Source organism: Triturus cristatus, chromosome 5_2 (assembly GCF_964204655.1).
Source record: "Triturus cristatus chromosome 5_2, aTriCri1.1, whole genome shotgun sequence".
NCBI classification, from domain to species: domain Eukaryota; kingdom Metazoa; phylum Chordata; class Amphibia; order Caudata; family Salamandridae; genus Triturus; species Triturus cristatus.
Genome location: NC_140588.1, coordinates 697229350 through 697245550, shown reverse-complemented (window position 1 = coordinate 697245550; position 16201 = coordinate 697229350). Strand labels below are relative to the sequence as shown.

At 42.7% G+C, this 16201-nt stretch overlaps 1 protein-coding gene across 1 annotated transcript in view; it reads right to left on the bottom strand.

Annotated features, from left to right (window-relative positions):
* Positions 1-2416: 2416 nt before the first annotated feature.
* Positions 2417-16201, bottom strand: part of LOC146829140 (xaa-Pro aminopeptidase 2-like) — a 329035-nt gene continuing 315250 nt past the window's right edge. Inside the window, exons 21-22 of the mRNA XM_085607765.1 lie at positions 3513-3611; positions 2417-3010 (exon numbers count right to left, since the gene is read on the bottom strand). Of these exons, the coding sequence (XP_085463891.1) occupies positions 2810-3010; positions 3513-3611 (300 nt within the window). The 3' untranslated portion in view covers positions 2417-2809. The remainder of the gene's footprint in view (positions 3011-3512; positions 3612-16201) is intronic.

Genomic DNA, 16201 nt, shown 5'->3' with positions numbered 1-16201 from the left:
TGGAATATGGTTGAACCTACCCTGGTTTTTAGGGACCAGGGTGCAACCTGATGATGAAGCCTGACACTAATAGGTTGTGTGAGTGTCCATAAAGATTAAGCACACGTGAACCTCTTGATAAAAGGCAGATGTGCATATATTAAGGCAAAGAATAAGGGGTGGTGGATACTTTTGGTGATGTGCCATCAAAGGGTTGTGTCTTTTTCTAGAGGCCTAGCTCAAATCCACTTCTGACTTCTTCAGGCGATTCGATCAGGATACAGCATAGAGATTGTGCATTTTCCTCCAGAATCCTGAGTGAGACTGTCGCCATGGCCATCTCACAAGGATAAGGGGCTAGCCATACATCATAGTTCTGGTTCCGATCCAGGAGCATGGGTTCCTCCTCAATTGGGACAAGTGTAAACTTCAGCCAGCGCAGGATTGGACCATCGTAGGGGCTGGCTTCCTAACGAACTTGAACAGTCTTTCTTCCTGAGTCTCATGCAAGATCTCTGAGGAGCTTGTGTCCAAGTGGTCCTAAGTCAGTCTCTTTTGGTCAGGCATTGACTAAGGCTGCAGGGGCACATGAATGCAACAGTTTTTACAGTGCTTTGGACCAGACTGCATCGTCATTCTCTTTGGCCTCATGTACATGCCTTCTGGGAACCTTGTTCTTTGGAACTCGAGAAGTTGGTCACAGTGACTCTTGAGCTCAGGGAGGTTCTGGCTGGGTGATTTCTCCAGGAGTCCTTATGCAAAGGTGTGGAGCTCCAGCTAGACCCTCCGAGGGTACTGACTATGGATGCAAGTTAATTTGGTAGGGAACAACTGTGGCGGCTGCCTCCACTAAAGCACAATGGTCAATTCGGGAGAGAGGGGGTCCTCCAATGGGAGGGAGCTGATGGCTGTTCTGAGGGCTCTGTTGCATTTCCAGGATGTTTTTTAGGGGCATCATGTGCAGTCAAGATCAAGAGATGGTTCGCCCAGCTGTTTTGGATGTGTTTAATAATTCTCAGAAGATTGTATGGCATCTTATGGATGTGAAAAGGGTGCTGCAGGTCTATTTAGCTATGATGGAGCCTTTCTGTAAATTTGACTCCCTCTTTGTTAATTTCGGTACATCTAACAAGGGTGTGAAGGCTTCCTTGGATACCATTAGCAGATGGATCAGGCAAGCTATTTCCCTGGCTTACTCTGTAGCTGATTAGCCTCCCCAAACCCACAGTGGGACTCAGGGTCGCTCTACTTTCCTCCTTATGGGCCGTGACACGGGGTGATTCCATTGCTGAGATGTCGGGCTGCTACATGGGCAGTTCCAAATGTGTTTGTTTGGCACTATCAGCTTGATAATGTTTTGCATGTGCATAAGAATTTTCGGCTTGGGGTCTTGGATTTGGCCTTGCCCTAGATCTACGCTGTTCTGTATTTGTTTTTCATTAAACCCTTTGCGACTTTTACAGCATTTCTGGTTTGAATGTGTCTATTTTTTCTGGTTATGATCGGAGGTTCTTGTTTGGACCGTTTTGGTATTCCTTAATGGTAATAATGGGATGGAGCCATAAAGACGTGGACGTAATGCCTCAATTACTCACTGGCAATTTTATGTCCTGTTTGGCCCCGACCCATTACTTACGTCACTCCCTCCCTCCCGAAATTCAAGTCTTTCAAATTTGTGAAGGGTGTTTGGTATTCCAGGAGGAATGCTGAGTAAAGTGTACCCTTATAGGTTAGTTCCTGTGAGGGAGGGGCACTATTTCAAACATTCCTTGTTCTCTTTTCTGTCTTGGGAGGTGGATTTACCACATTGGTAATGAATGGGGCTGGGGCAAGCAGGACTCGGAGTAATGAAGATTATCAGTTAGTGATTAAGCCAATTGCAAACAGAGGCCTTAAAGTATCCTTTAGTTTGCAGAATTTTCTCTTAATTGCAAACAAATTGAAAGACTTGACAGCTTCATGAGGGATGCTTTCTTTCCAGCTGACACCTGCACAGTTATCAAAGAAACAGCCCAACAAACATTCAAGAAACAACCCAAATGCTCCGGAAAATAACCAATGCTTGGTCGCAGCTTTTTATATATTTTTATATCCATGCATTCAAACAGGAAAAGTCTCCAGAGAGAGAACCTGTAAATGTTGTTTTTGTGGCTTTTTAAATAATGGTATTAAGTGATAATAATCGCAGCAATTAAAATTCCATCATGTTGAATCACCATATGCCATGCAGTTCTCATTGCTCACTACTTTGAATACATCATTGCAAAACATGCAACATCGTTTAAGACCTATGCACTGCATTTAATGCATAAGCCAGTGCCGGAAGACCGACTGTTGTGTAAAATATAACAAAAATTGCATGGGCAACCAATCGAAGGTCAGGTTTTCAAAAGCTGTGTGAAATATTGTGAAAATAACCATCCTGTAGATTCCATCATTTTATAGTTTGTTTAAAGGTGTGTTTATTGCATATCATTGTTTGGTAAGGCACGGTACACTGGAGCATAACATTAGGTGTGAGCCTGTAAGCTATATTTGCCCTTGGAGAGGGGCACCATGATTTCAAAAAGACCACTGTAAATGTTTAGGGACTTATTTAGACTTTGCAGACAGGATACTTTGTCAAATGGTGGCAATGCCCCACCCGATGTGCTTGAAGTGCCAGGCTACAGGGCAATTGTAATGAGATGGATGGGACATCTGCTACATTTGTACAGAGTATCCCATCCACCAAAATCTAAGCAAGGCCCTTAGTCTGTGGAGACTTTAAATTACTTGTGAAGTAACTGTGGTTACGTCACCACTATCTGTCTTTTTTCTAGACCAAGTACTATTCAAAGGTCCACTGCACAAATATGTTTGCCAGCAGGGCCAATGGCAGCGTGCCTGCGACCACTGTGGTCAAAGTGCCTTCCGAAATGGGCTCGGTGTTCTTCATCATCCAGAGGTGCTCCTCCTTCAGGTTCTGCTCCAGGAGCTCTGGTCCAATGAGTTTGCGGATGGTCTGGTAGTAATTGTCCAAATATTTCACCTGAAAATAATTAGCACAAAGTCATCTAAATGCACGTGATAGGCAGAGATAAGATAGAAGAGCAGTGGCATACTTCCGAACCTAGAAAACTTTGGTAAATGTTGAAACCATTCTAAATAAGGACTTCATCACGAATACCAGTGTTATTCCGAAGGGGCTTTAAATGGTAGTTTCTGGCCCCATCGGAATCACCAATCATACAGGAGCACCGTGGGTCTGCTGTTTTTCACCTGTTTCTGACAGCAGATGAAATGTCCAGGTGAAACTGGAAGAATGGGAATTACAGAAGGAATTTGGTGCTGTACTCCAGATCAATGCATAATCCCACAGTATTCCCCACCTCTCCAATGCTTGGTATCTGGGGATCAGTAGCTCTGGAGATGGATACTGGGCTGATTTCTACTAATGCACCCCCTTAACTTTCTGCATTTTAATTGATCACATCATCAATATATATTCATATGTGTCACTTCATTTGAATGTAATGCCTCAATTTACTCACATGCTGGTCTGACAAAAGGCGTGTGTCAATGAGCTTCCGTTCATAGGGGACGAGAGAAACCGGCTCAAAAGTGAGGTATGGGCTTCCTCCGAACATGTGCTGTGGATCAGAAGAATATAATATGATGAAATGCTGTGCAATGTATAAAGAAGACAATTAAGTACAAGAAGTCCATTTCACAAAATTTAGGAGTGGACAGTCAGAAATGTATGCTATTAGGCTTTACAGGCACCGTGGTCCTGGAACCCTACAACTGCCCTTTGTGAGTAGATTTTCTGACACAGACAGTTCTACTATATTAAGGGAATTTTAGATTTAAGTCCAATTATATGTATAAATAATGCTTTGTGAATCAATGACATGAGTTTGCACTAACAAATAAAGGCATTCAAATGTCTCAGAGAGAGTTGTGCAAATACATTAAAAAATTAGGGCCCAGAGGAGAATGTATCATTATAAACTGGAAAGAAAAAGGTAGAGACACATTTATAGAGATCATAAAAGCAATAGGGGAGGCCAAATTAGCAAGAAGGTGGATCTATAAAAATATCATGACATAAAAAAACAGAAGTATAGTAAATGAACATGAATTGGGGTTTCACAGAAAGAAGAAATAGTATAGGCACCAGGGATGCAGATAGTAAGGAAGCAAGGAAGAGAAATGAGTGGATGGAAGGCCAGAGAACGAGGGAGGGAGAGCAACACAAGAGCAAATAATTGATGGAAAGAGGTAAAAGGAGAAAGACAAAGACAGGAAAATGGATAGAAAGAGAGAGTGAAAGACCTAGCTGGAGTGAAAGAAGAGAAGAGAAAAAAGCAAAGAATTGTTTTCTACTGCTGACAATGTTTTGAATGAAGAGTTCAATCGCCTTATTTGCTTACTGCTCCACTGTCGAGTTTGGTTTTTATTTCACACTCTCTCCCTTCTGAATTGTTCTAGTTCTTATGAGGCAAATACACACAATCATGTAATAACACATACTCCAGAACCTATTTGTTATGAGATCAAGGAATAATGTACTTGCTCTAAGTACCCTAAAGCCCAACTATATTAAGTAAAATGGCTCTCTGTGACACAAAGATGCCTTCCTCGTTAATGGCAGGGAATTGGGTTTTATATCACTGCTGTAACTATTGGATTGTTCGAGTGTTAGAAATTGGGTTGTTGGTTGACTGGGGTGGAAGTCCTGGTTAAACAGCAACCACAATCCTAGTCAGACTAAGTCACAAGCAAACCCTAACTTAACCTGTACTCACCCCATGGTAGCTTGGCACAGAGTAGTCAGGCTTAACTTAGAGGCAATGTGTAAAATATTTGTGCAACATTTCAAACAGTGAAACAGTGAACACACCACACAAAAAAGTATCCTACACCAGGTTAGAAAAATAGAGCTTAATTTAATAAATGAAACAAGTCCAAAACTACAAAAATCCAATAAGTAGAACTGGAGATATTAAATTGAAAGGTTATAGTGAAAATAGCACCAAAAAGAACAAAGTGCTATTGGGGATATCTTGTCGCACCAGACTGTTACACAGTTCCAAGTTTAGGCAGACCATGATGAAGTGTGAGCTGGCTAAAGGAACCCAGTTAGGCCCGCTGAATAAAGTACCTTAAATCTTGGTTGCAGAGCGTTTCGTGAAGCCGGGTCAAAGATGCCCCGTGCAGCAAAAGTGATGTGTCAATCTCGGGATGTGATGGGTTCTGTTGTGTCATCGTTGAGGATCCCATCAATAGGGCTTGAGATGCGAAGTCGGGGATGCGGCACGCAGCTGGTGATGCGATGGTTCCAGGGAGCCGTGAGTCTGAGATGCGGAGTCCGTCATCATCGTCGCGGCTGCCATTAACGAGAGATGTGAGAACCTGGGCTGCTGACATGCTGCGCCGCGCTGCCAGGTGATGCGTCGGTTCAGATAAGCTTCTGAGTTGGTGCGGGTCTTTGTGATGAGTTCAATCCATGCAGCAGAAGTGATATGTTGGCTCTGTTCGAGACTGTACAACTCAGTTGAGGTGATGTGTTGGTTCTGTTTGGGGATGTGCTGCACAGCAGAGATATGTTGGTTCCGCTAGCAAGCACCTTAGGCCCACTTCCAAGGGTCCCGGACAGGGGTGGCACCACTTGGCAGGGTAGACTCACAGATGGCAAGGTCCAGGTACAGGTGCAAGATGATTGGAAACAAGGAGATGTGTGGTGCAGCGGCCAGAGTGGCTGAATACAGAGCGCGAGGCTTAAGGTTTGATCCCTGGCACCGGCAGCAGCTCAGCTCAGCATCATGTGGCTCTGGGCAATAGCTCACTTAATCTCCCTGGCGGCCCTGAGCACCTTGATACTCTTAGGGGTGGTATGGTCATGCCTTACAAATGTGGAATTATTATTATTATTGGAAACCTCTTATGTCCCTGAGGCTTCAGAATAGGATGCCAGCCATCTTGCCCTTGGAGTCACTCTGGGTTCAAGAGATGCAGGTCCAGTCCTTTTCACATAGGAGAGAGGGCAACAGGCAGCACACCAGCACAGCAAAGCAGTTGTACAGCTGAGTGCAGTCCAGCAGAGTGGCAGGCCTTCAGCAGCACAACAGTCCTTCTTCCTGGTAGAGTATCCACAGGTCCAGACCTGAAATGGTGGTGTCTGAGGCCCTTCTTTTATACACAGTTGTGCCTTTAAAGTGGGGAGAAGCTTCTGGAGATATGCCTTTGAAGTGAGCAGATGCCCTGCCCTCCCTGCTCCAGACTAACTACAGGGGTGTGAAGACAGGACACAGCCTATTTAGGTGTATGTGAGGCTAGGCCCAGCTCCTCCCTCCCATCCTGCCAATGATGGCCCACTCAGTCACACCTAAGCTCACATTGTGTGTGGCTGTCTAGGAGGCCAGCAAACGCCCAACTGTCAACTACACCCAGTCATGTGACCAGAGATAGACTGCAGGCACCAAATGGCTAAGGCAAGAAAATGCCAACCTTCTAAAAGTAGGACGACTAAGGACTTTCTATGAAAAGCAATCATTTTTCTTTTGTTTTCCATATTTGATGATTCTGGAACTCATGATTGACACCAAGACCGTTAAAAGGGGACGCTCTGGTTGAACACTGATTGGTGCTATTTTTGATTTGTGTAATCTTGTTTATTAATGTGTGATTTATTTTGGAATATGGAAAAAGTTTGAATAGAAGACAGAAAGAAACACAACCACCAGCTGTTTTGGTTTTCTAAAAGAGGCATTTTCAAAATTATAATTTCGAATCTGACTTCACCATAAGTTGGAATTTTAAATTGGGATTCCAGAGATAGCAAACTTGAATCAGGTATATTCCCATTTGGAAATTACACTTATTTTAAAAAAAACTTTATTTATTGATTTTCAAAAACAAAACGAATCATAAAGACCGCCTGCATTCGCGGGCTTCAGTGTCCTGAAAAATATGAATTGCTCAAAGGTACTGTTAGGATGTCATCATGCAGAGTTATCATGTGTACAAGAAATATAGGTGTGACCATTAGCTTAAAATATTTCAAGAATACTGTTAAGTGTTTTCCAATACAGATAATAAAAGTGTGTCAAGGCTTACAACTGTTTGCGGTACATTGAAGTATTTTCGGCTAGATTGTTTTTCAATAAGTAATCTCTCAATGATCAAAAACAGCCTTTGGCCTAGAGGTGGGTGGCTGGAGTGTAGCATAGATGTTACTCATCGAATTGCAGACTTGTAATTCACGTCTTCACTGTTGCCTTGATTCCATTATCACAATACTATCTCCATTTTGGCTAGCACTAGCGCAATGGTTGTCTATCTACGCAACAATTTGGGAACATTCGCTGCGTAACCCAGGAGGGCCACAAAGGGATCCGGAAGCAGTTCAGTGTCAATCATCTGTGAAATATGTGGGAATATTTCACCCCAATATTTGTTTATATCCAAGCATGTCCACGTGATGTGGGCAAAGTCTACCCTATCAGGGTCTATGTTGGCGAGTGCACTGGGGATGACGTATGCCCTATGTATGAATGAATTTAAAATGTAGTAGTTTGTGGTGGTGATTAGGTGATACAAGCTGATCTGTTCACAGCAACAGCGCCATTCCTTGCCCGATATAGTCCGACCCATATCAGTGTCCCATCTAGCCCATGCTCCCTCATCTCTAGTAGGTTTCAGAGCTAGATGTGCTTTGTAGAGTTTAGATATCAACCTATGCCCATCTGTGTCTGATATTAGTAATGTTAATGGAGGGAAAATGTCTGGGGCAATGGGATATGTAGGGATACATGCGCTACTAGCAGCATTTATTCGCCGCATTATGAATCGGTCCAGTGATGTCGCATGTGCAAATCTCGTGTCTTCCGAGTGGGATAGCACATGCCCATTAGGGGAAATATCACCCATCATGTGTAACTTCCTCATTGTGCGTTGTACTACAAGTTCCTTTGATGGTGGTATGCATGGGATATTGATCAATGGGATTAGTGGGGAGTAAAAGGGCCCCTTCTCCAGTAGACAATCACTCTTCTGCCAAGCCCTGCTTGTAGTTGCTAACGTTTGTATATCTGCAGGATCTAGTTTAATTCCAGTGGGTAGTATAGACAATAAAGGGACGTCTTCTGCCTGATCTTGCTCTGGTATTGAGTAGGGTAATCTGGCATCTGGGTGGTAAAAATAAGATACACATTGACAATGTGCTGTTGGATAGTATAGTTGAAAGTCTGGGACCCCAAACCCGCCTCTGCCATATGGAATGATAAGTGTATACCATTGTATCCGGGGCCTACACACAACCATAAGCACCGAAGGGTGAGAAGAAGACATTGGTGAGTGGGATAGGAATGTTTAAAAACAGATACAGGAATTTAGGTATCACTACCATCTTAAGGATGGAGATACATCCAGCCACAGAGAGCGAACGACGAAGCCATATCTCAACTTGTATCTTAAACTTCTCGAAGGCTGGGCCGTAATTTGAACAAATCACCTTCTATTTGTCCCTGTGACTGGTAATGTCAAGGTATTTGGTAGACTCGCTACACCACTGGAGCGGGAACTTGCAGGGCCCCAGTGTGGTGACATTGGTGAGCGGGAACAACCCCGATTTGACGCTGTTAATAAAATGCCTAGAGAACTCCCCAAATCAGACAATTTCAAGGATAATTGGTATGAGATTACTGGTTGGGTCCTGAATGAATAATAAAATATCATCCGCATACACAGCTATGAGGAGCGGGCTGGATCAAAATCTGAGGCTGCAGTGTATTTGATTTTCCTGCAAGTGGCACACCAAGGGGTCCATGGCAATAATGAAGAGGAACGGAGACAGTAGGCAACTTTACCTTGTGCCTCTCATAAATCCAAAAGAGTCTGTAAGTGTGCCACTAACCTGGAGCCATGTTAGCGGCTCTGAGTAAACAAGCATAATTAGTTCTATAAAGCTAGAGAGAAGCCCAAGTATACACAGCACAGCTCGGAGAAAAGGCCACTCCAAGGAAAATCTGTTAAGGACAGTGAATACAGTGCAGATATTATACCATGTGGACAGGTACGGGACAAATCCTGTCTGGACAGGAGAGATGATCTGTTCCATCAATGATATCAATCAGGTACAATACTGCTGGGTGTATAGGGTATGCTGGTGCTCATATAGGTATTACACCTAATTAGAAAAGGAAATTACTAGCTAAAGGTGCATCCAAAATGGAGGGAAGAGAACACCCTACTTCCCTAAACTCAATCCACTGATTGAATAATACTTTCACAATGCTTTCGGAGCACACAAACACTGATATAGTTCAATTATATTCATTGAAGATAAAATCCACAGTATTCAGATGGGCTCTTATTTTCCTCTTCTTTAATATCAACAGAATCCAATCCCATGTGCCAACGCATTTCGCCGTGGTAGGGATAACCTACGGCTTCCTCAGGTAGGGATGCGCCAAATCATTCAGTTCTTAATACAACTGCACAGAATACTGCTTTAAGCTTAAAGGCGAGGGCAGTCTCTGATTGAATATTATATTATATTGATATTCCAGATTCTTGAATATATAAATTGCAAGTGGATAGGAGAATACATGGTTGATTTCCGTTGAAGAATACCATATTAGAGGATTTGGAATTAATTAATGTTGGAAGTTATAACCTTGGAAGGTAAGGATATGAAATTTGGTAGTCTGAGGGGCATTCTTTTCTCTTTCGGGCTAGTGAAGCATTTAATATGTGATTCTAAACGAAACGTTAAATTGTCTGTTTAGATTTGAGGCGTATTCACATCACGAGAATAAGGATAAAAATAAAAACTCTTTGGATAGAGGATGGATTAATATCGTGAATAAGGTAGGAGCTACAGTTTGTCTTAGAGGTCATTATTTAAGCAATTGCATCGATAAACTCTTGCCTCGTATGCTCCGAAATAATATGGGTTTCTGTTCAACTCTGATTCAATAGAAACACATTGAGGAATTTGAAGGTACCAACATTATATGACGTGTTGTTATTCATTACTCACGTGGATTATATAGTTATAGAAATACTTGGTGGAATCAAGGGGCTTAACAAATTAGATCACCATATCACTATCAACTGGATGTAAATAATAAGTGAATTGTTAAACGTGAAGGAATATGTTATATGTGGCTTTAGATTCTATGTATAAAGGAGAAAAGTATATGTACGACTAAGAAATAGTACAAAGATACTAATTTTCGTCGATGTAGCAACTTATTGCACTGATTGTAGATTTGAATAGTCCTGTGCACAAGGTTGTCAAAAAATGGGCTCAATGGTGCTTAATTAGAATGTTATAGGATGGATTGTAAAATGCATAATTTGTGTCATTTCCAGCCCTGAGGAAGCTGTAGGTTATCCCTATCACGGCGAAACGCGTTGGCACATGGGATTGGATTCTGTTGATATTAAAAAAGAGGAAAATAAGAGCCCACCTGAATTCTGTAGATTTTATCTTCAATTAATATAATTGAACTATGTAAGTGTTTGTGTGCTCCGAAAGCATTGTTAAGATATCAATCAGGTAGACAGTATTTTGGCTAAAAGTTTGTTGCCAAAATTAAAAGGGATAGTGGGTGATAGGATGAACAAATCTGAGGGTCTTTTTCAGGTTATAAAAGTGAAGTAATCACTGCTTCTCAAAGTATATATGGTAGCGTGCCCATTTCGAGGCTTTCGGTGTACATATCTATGAGATGGGGGACAAGGATGTGTTTTTATGTTTTGTAAAAAGCGCCCATCAGGCTGTCAAGACATCGATGACCTGCGTGACTTTCTCAGCAGAGATAGATTCGCTTAAAAATTGTTGCTGTGCATCAGTGAGCCACATCATTACTACCTCTTCTTGGTAGGCCTTTATAACATCCTCTCCACCAGTAAGTCTAGTGGAATATAGTTGCTCATAATAACGTAGTAGGGCGCATGTTACGTCGGTGGTGTTGGTGAACTGTTCGCTGCTTTCCAGCAGTAACTCAGATATGAATCAGGGGTCTCAAGATGGGAGGAAGAGTCGTGCCAAAGTAGGGTCAAGGGCGATCACTCTCTCCATATTGCCAGGCCTGGGCATATTAGCCCAGGAACAAAGTCTACCATTCTATTAATGACTGATACTCATCTAGGAACCTGGATCGCCGGCCCAGACTAGACCCCTCGAGCCGCCACTTTGTCCAATTCCCTTAGCTCCCCTCCTATTTGTGCTATATTGTTTGGATATCTCGGAGGACGCCCAAGTGTTTGGAAATGCTTATTACCCATATGTATACTTTGTATGCTTCCAGTAGGGTAGCGTGATGGGGAACAGAGCCTATATTTAAATCAAAGCACTCCACTATAGAGTCTCTAAGTTCTGAGCAGAATACTGCATCGAAGAGAGAGGTGTTAGGAAAGCTCCATTTCCTATCTAACCCCCCCCCCCCCCCCTCAAAATAGGATATGTAGGGACATCTTAACTGAGGAGTGATATGAAAGTGTTTATGGCAAATGTTGTATATATCACAACCACACAAGAGCTACGGAAGTTGTATACCAGTAATCAATGGGCGTCCATACATCATTGGGCGCAGAGTAGACTGTGTATTCTGACGTGGAAGGGTGTGTATGACGCCATATGTCTGTTAAACAATAAGTGTTACGAATGTCACAGAATATACTGACAGCCTGTGACTTGCTGATCGTGGAGGTGCCAGTAGTGTCTAAAAGTGGGTCATGCACCATATTCAAATCCACTCCTAGTATAATGCTGGTGGTGGGTTGGCGGTCCAATAGCACCAAAATGCCATGAAAGAAATCTGGGTTGTCAACATTAGGGACATATATATTCACCAGTAGCACATGAGTATCTGCCAGTCTCCCCTCCAATATCACATAGTGGCCTTCTGTATCAATGTAGCTGCTAATAAGGCAGAACGAGATGCTTTTGTGGATGAGTTTGGACACGCCACGTGAAGATTTACTGTAACTAGAACAGTATCTATGGGTATCCCAGGTTTTCACAAATGAGGGAGTATCGTGTGGAAGTAAATGTGTTTCCTGCAGGAAGGCGATTTTGACCTTGTGTCTATTGAGGTAAGTTAGTACCTGCTTAGTTTTACGCAGGTTATTTGAACCTCTAATGTTCCATGTCAGGAATGTTGTTAGCGCAGTAGTTCCCAAACTGTGCGGTGCCGCTCCCCGTTGCACCGCAAAAACCATCCAGGGGTACTGCAGTCGCATTTGCTGAGCATCGTTCATCATGAATTACACAGGGCTCTGGAGTGCAGGCCGGGTGCGTTGTGTCAGGTGACCACTAGGTGGTGCGCTTGCTGCCTTTTGATGATGCACCGGAGGGCAGGAGACATTAAAGCAGGCAGTCTTCTCTTCTGCTAAAGCCTGCAAGTGGTTTGAAAAAATATATCACCGCTCTGAATGGACAGACAACCCACTCTGACAGGTACCACACCAGGCCGCACCAGACTATAAACACCCACAGCCCTGGAAGAAATTGCCAGCCGCACATGGACTGGATAGCAGGCTACACCACAGCATCTTCTTGCTGGGTTAGCCGTAAGATGTATCCTTTTATTTCTCTGACCGCATCAAACTGTGCAGCGCCTGGACCTCTGGAGTGACGCAGAGCCAGTGTTACAAGTTACTGTGAAGCTTTTAACAACAGCAACCAAAAGAGGCAGAGACTCCTGACTAGGATGACCAACTGGCATGTGTACCAATTCAGGACAATGAGTGTAAAAATTCATGACAAAGGGTCAAAATTCAGGACAGAAGGTCAGAATTCAGGACAAAAATTTGGGACAAAAAGTACATTTTTACAGACACATCAGAGGAGGTTGCCCAATATTACATAAGTAAATAGACAATCAACACAAGCACAAGTCAAAATAAGCTTATATTAGGTTGAGAGAACCTTGCACTGCATCTGTTGTGTGCCGGAGTGAAACTTAAATACCTGTTTGCATATTGGATGCACCTGGGTGACATGAGCCAAAATTAAACCTCCACCCACCCCAGAGCTTGGCCCCTGGTAAGGTGACAGGAGCGCACAAACAAAAAAAATATTGTCATGACCTGGGCTCTTGCAGGAGCAGTGGCACCTGGTGACATTTGAAAGTGGTGGGTTGTAAAAGTTTGTGATGAGTGCCCAGTGGCGAGTGCAGCGAGCAACCTGAACGTCATTAAAGGGGCTCGGGGGGGGGGGGAGGTCTCCCCAGATGAAAAGTTTGAAAAAAGAGAGGGCAATTGGTGCCTTTTCAAGAATATTTGAGAAAGCAAGAAAGTTAATAAAGCAATTGTGAAAGTGTAGTTATTACATCAATAAAGAGATTTCATATCATAATGACGTAGGATGCTGCTTTTTCAGTATAGCCACACAGCTGTTAGTTTGTCTGACATGGCTGCCCATCTCTCTCTGCCCTGGCACCTCTCGAGCCCAAGCCTCCATCTTCCCACTTGCCAGGCCCTACTGTTTTTGTGCTCTCCCTTATCTCCACCTAGTTACTAGACAGTCAACCCTTTGTGCTGCCTGTGTTCCCTCGTTTCCACCACATAGTTTGTGTGCTAGAAGTTTCCTGTGCTATTATTTGACACCTTTACATTGCTCATATGCTCCCTCTCCTCCTGATCCTCTCTCTCTCTCTAGACCATCAGCCTCTTGTGGTATCCTTCGACTCCAGTGCTTTAGTGCTGCAATCCCTCCTCCCTGTGCTCTCTCTTTCACTGTACCCCCAGCCTCCTGCAATCTCAAATCTCAGATCCAGAACATTATGGTAAGTGAATTCTCCAGATCATTCTAAAATACTCTGTTCACAACAAACGCACACTAACTCTTGTACATGCAAAGAACTATCCAGAGAACTGTCAATCCCACAAACCTGCAGATCCATTCCTACAGTGACATAATTAATCTACATTATCCTTAAAGTTCTCTGTTCACAACTTCCTTACACCACACACGCTTTCAATTTTGTGATTCGCAGGGTTTGCGATCGTAAAAATGCCTTGTATGTGAGGCCTTTACACACCTTTTGCTAGTGGGAAATGCTAGATGCACCGTGGGATAGTCTACCTTACATAATTCCTTATGTTAGTCTGTCTTCTTTATGTAGCCACACAAAGAAAGGCAACAGAATGGTAGGCAACAACAACATCAACATATAAAGAAGAGTAAAATAAGTAAAAGCAACATAATTAAGGAAAGAAGGCAGTGAGTACTCTAACTTCCCATTACGCATACCAACTTAAGCATTCTACAGTGTTACTTCTATTCCGTAAGATAGCTGAGCACATGCTGCAGTGATTTACATAATAAACTGCAAGTAATACTTCCAACACTTTGCTGGTGCCTTTCAGCGTTTCACCCTTTCAAGGATCATAAAATGACGATCAGTGGGGTAATATAAACTCTATTGTGCAAAGCTCATGACACCATTCCATATGTGGTGCAAGCTATATAACACCATATCAGAAATCCAGTGAACCAAAACAGATTTTGTTAAACCTATTCGTTTCAGGCTATCACTTTCAAATGTCACCATGTGCCACTGACTTTTTCTTGGCTATTAGTGATGTCCCAGAATAAGATGATGGCACTATGCATTGTATGGAAAGCACTGCATAGTCTGATGCCTAATTACCTTTCTAAATTTTTTACTCTAACAATACCACAGAGATGGTTACATCTGCAGCAGATTCAAAACTTGCTATCCATAAGTGGCGCTTTTTTTAAGATGGTAGTGAGATGGCAAGCACTTGCGGGTAGGTGGGGTCATGTTATTGATCCAGTTATTGGTATCACTTTGTTCTGTCTCAGGTTTTCTTGGTTTTCAGCATGAACTTTGAAGATTATTACCTGTAATATTTTTTCTACTTTTTTAGAGTTTATTTATTCTTTTTCGCAGTGTGTTACTCCATGGATTCTTATAAAGCGCACTTACTTCAGAGACTGACCTCATGAATTCTTAACCAGCGATATTAAACAGGTGCAGTGTATTACAAGAATTAAGTAAGGTGAAATGCTTGCTGAAAGAGCTGGCTTTTGAGCCTACCTTTCAACACAGTCAGAACTCCAAGATCCCTAATAGGCAGCAGAAAGGCATTCCATTCCAGGCCACAGAAAATTAAAATGTATGTCCTCTCTGCCTAGTTGGTCTGAATCTTGACACACAGGACAACACGTTTTTTGCGGTCTGCAATGCTTACTGAGATTTATACATTTTAAAACGTGGAAAAAAGGAAAGAATTGAGCCCATATGGCAATGTGTACCATACAGAGTGATTTAATTGTGTGTGTTCCTTTAATGATAGCTTTTGCTTACAGGAAGAAATTATGTGAGCGGCTGCATTTTGCAGTTATTGCAACTTATCAAGCAAATAGCTGCATACATTAGTTAAGAATTAACAGGAGAGTATATAGGAGATAACTAACACTGTTTGTTTCTGTCGAAAAATGATAACTGTGAAGCTCTTACTTAACAAATGATTAGATGATAAAATCACTTGCAAAGGATAAAGATCTGTTCACATAGAACAGTTGAGAGGGTTAATTCTGCCATCACAGGCACCTGATAGTTATCATTGTCTTCAATATATTGTTTATACAATATTACCTTTATTTGAGTACTGCATGCCCACCCTCGAGGCTGCCTCTTGGTGTTCTTGACAAATAACAGTTGTTTATTGTTGTGGAACGCAATGTCATTCCTGTTACTCACTTATAAAGGACTGTGCTCCCACCTAGTATCGAATCTGTGCAAAATTCAATGTGTGTGGCCTCAGGAGTCCTGTTTCTGCAGCCCAAAGCTGTTCCCTAGGCAGTAGTGCCCAACAACACAGCGGATATCAAAGCAGGACATTTAATGACATAAACAGGAACGCCCCGCATCAGACTCAAAGAGTGTATGTATGTACGCTTTTGTGGCAAAATCCAAGGTAACGCTTTCAGTCTTCATTCAGTCCTCTGCTCTGCCAGTCGTCCGATGAGCAGTAGTTCCACTACACTCCTCAAGGACTAAATAAACCTTGCCCGTAGGAGGCACAGCATAAACAGAAGCATATAAAGCTTCACTGGCCCCTGATTAACAGAAGCCATTAATGGACCCCCTTAAAATGAAAGTGGTATCGCAGTGGCAGCCGGTGACACCCACTGAGCAATGCTGCTGCACATGATCGATCCCTGCAAAGAGCAGTGAGTGTAGGAGGAGGCCCA